Consider the following 2,941-nt stretch of genomic DNA (forward strand, 5'->3'; position numbering starts at 1 on the left):
ATAGCAACCTCCAACTCCTGGGCTCAAGCGAGTCTCCTGCCTCCGCCTCCCAAGTAGCTGGGACTACAGGTGCCTGCCACAACACCCAGCTATTTTTTGGTTGCAGTCGTCATTGTTGTTTGGCAGTCTGGGTTGGATTTGAACCCGCCAACTCTGGTGTATGTGGCTGGTGCCTTAGTCGCTTGAGCCACAGTCGCAGAGCCTTTTTTTGAGTTTTAAAATTTCTTACCATTGGTATATATTACTTTGTGTTCAGGAAAAATATTCACCTTAAGAAAATTCTGAAAAAATATGTTAAGCTTGAATCGTGGGTTAGTGGATGCTAAGATTTACTCTAGAGAAGGGGAACGGCTCATATTTTCCTTCCTTTGTGATAGCTATCAACTGCTTCTGTCGAGGTCCTCCTATTACATCCAGGCCTCTGGTTACAAGGCTTTAAAAGTATGAAACTTTTTTTTTTTGTAGTTTTTGGCCAGGGCTGGGTTTGAACCCACCACCTCCAGCATATGGGGCCAGTGCCTTGAGCCACAGGTGCTGCCCTAAAGTATGAAACTTTTACACCAATTTTAGGTGGGGGAAAACCATGAGTTCCTGCAATAAAGCTCTTCTTGGCAAAAGACTAGATTAATGTTGCATGCTTTGTTGAAGCTGCCAGAGACAAATGAAGTTCCACTTTGAACAGAACTTGATTTCCAGTATGTGAATTATTATTATTATTATTTTTGAGACAGAGTTTCACTTTGTTGTCCTGGGTAGAGTGCTGTGGCATCACAGTTCACAGCAACCTTAAACTCTTGGGCTCAAGTGATTCTCTTGTCTCAGCCTCCCAAGCAGCTGGGACTACAGGTGCCCACCACAACACCCGACTATTTTTTAGAGATGAGGTCTTGCTCTGGCTCAGGCTAGTCTTGAACTCATAAGCTCAGGCAATCCACCTGCCTTGGCCTTCCAGAATGTTAGGATTATAGGTGTGAGCCACGGCGCCCAGCCTCCAATATATGAATTAGACTTAATTATTCATATCCCTCAGGAAGCTAAGAGCCAAGTGTCTACCTTTAACCCAAGTGGCCTGCTATGAATAATGACTCATGTTAGGCAGGTAATAGACAATGCGGATTTAACAACATCCTGTTTAAGTAGGCAAGTTTTGATTCTTATAAACATAGCTTGTACTTTGGTTCTTATCTAATAAGTCACCTCCTCATTCTACACTCTAATAGAATGCTAGCCTTATTAATTCTTGATGTTAATCTGGCAACTAAGGTCAACAAAGTGGAATTCTCACACCAGGACCTCTGCTTTAGAAAACTGCCTTCCTTGGACAATTTGCCAAACTTTAACCATTAAAACTGTAAATTCATATGGTAAATTACTGCTACACTGGTGGACTTCTTTCCCATTAAGGACTGATTTATAAATGCAATTAGTAGAAATAAAAAGCACTAAATTAAATTAAGTACCTTTGAATTGGGTGAGTTAATTCGAATAACTGCCACATCCCCTTTAACTCCATAATTAATGTGGGTTCTGGCTAAAAAGAGAGGGAAAATTTAGTTGTAAACATGTTCACTGCAAAGTAGATCTAAAAAGCAATTATGTCAATAAGAAATTAAACTTACTCAATAAAGTAGAAGACCCTGTAAAGTTTCGGCAAATATAACCTGTAAAAAAAGGATATTTCATAATTAACTTGCAAAACAGAATTTCTATGGTACTACTATACATAACAAAGCTATAATTTCCAACAACAACAACAACAACAAAACCCTAGTCAAAACAACATATTCTAGGACATTATTGTGACTACCATTGTATTTTTTTTTGGTTTCAATCATCAGGACAAAATGATAACCTGGATATTAAATGAGGAAAGTAGAAGAAATGGCCTCCCAAAGATGTCTATGTTCTCAGAACCTATAAATAGGTTCAGTTACATGGCTAAAGAGGATTAGGTTGCAAATGGAATTAAGGTTGCTAATCAGTCGACCTTAATAGAAGAAGATTATTGTGGCACACAATAATCCAGGTGGACCCGGTGGAATCACAAAAGGAAAGAGGGAGGCAAAGAGAACCAGAGAGATGGCAGTGTCTGAATGACTTGTCCCCATGTTGACTTTGAAGGAGGAAGTAGGCCACAAGTCAAAGAAGCTGGAAGAGATAATGGACTTTCCCCTCCAGTATCCAGAATGCATACAGCCTTGCTAACATCTTTGATTTTAGCCAAGTGAGACCATTCTGACCTCTATAGCTGCAAGATTAAATTTTCACTGTTTCAGACACAAAATTTGTGGTAATGGGTGGTGCCTGTGGCTCAGTGCGCAGGGCACCAGCCCCATATACCGAGGGTGGTAGGTTCAAACACAGCCCTGGCCAAACTGCAACAAAAAAATAGCCAGGCTTGGGGCGGGCACCCGTAGTCCCAGCTACTTGGGAGGCTGAGGCAAGAGAATCGTTTAAGCCCAGGAGTTGGAGGTTGCTGTGAGCTGTGTGACGCCATGGCATTCTACTGAGGGCCATAAAGTGAAACTCTGTCTCTACAAAATAAATAAATAAATAAACAAATGAATAAAAAATAAATAATTTGTGGTAATTTGTTACAGCAACAACAAGAAACTAATATACTAGCAACAAGTAATCCACAAAGCAATCCATAATGTTAGTTCCAACTGTATCACAAATATAACCCAACTATACTTTCCAGCAGTCCTCCTGCATTTTTCTGGAGATGGACCTTCCATCAAAAGTAAAATCCAGAGTCAACTATAGCAGCTGCTATAATTGGAGCATTCCACATTGCACTTTACTATTTTAAGTATTTCTAATTGATAAAATTTATATCATCCTGCACCAAGAATGCTTCTACTCCTTGGATAACAAGGATCAGCTACTCTCCTCCTTCTTTCCAAATCACTAATTTAGACTTCCTTTTTTTTTTTTTTTT

At 39.7% G+C, this 2,941-nt stretch overlaps 1 protein-coding gene across 1 annotated transcript in view; it reads right to left on the bottom strand.

Annotated features, from left to right (window-relative positions):
• HADHA (hydroxyacyl-CoA dehydrogenase trifunctional multienzyme complex subunit alpha) overlaps positions 1–2,941 on the bottom strand; it is a gene marked incomplete at its 3' end in the record, with an annotated part of 40,840 nt that overhangs the window by 29,817 nt on the left and 8,082 nt on the right. Inside the window, exons 2-3 of the mRNA XM_023511818.1 lie at positions 1,620–1,661; positions 1,461–1,531 (exon numbers count right to left, since the gene is read on the bottom strand). Coding sequence (XP_023367586.1) covers positions 1,461–1,531; positions 1,620–1,661 — 113 coding nt within the window. The remainder of the gene's footprint in view (positions 1–1,460; positions 1,532–1,619; positions 1,662–2,941) is intronic.

Source organism: Otolemur garnettii, unplaced genomic scaffold (assembly GCF_000181295.1).
Source record: "Otolemur garnettii isolate 467f Iridium unplaced genomic scaffold, OtoGar3 scaffold00022, whole genome shotgun sequence".
NCBI classification, from domain to species: Eukaryota; Metazoa; Chordata; class Mammalia; order Primates; family Galagidae; genus Otolemur; species Otolemur garnettii.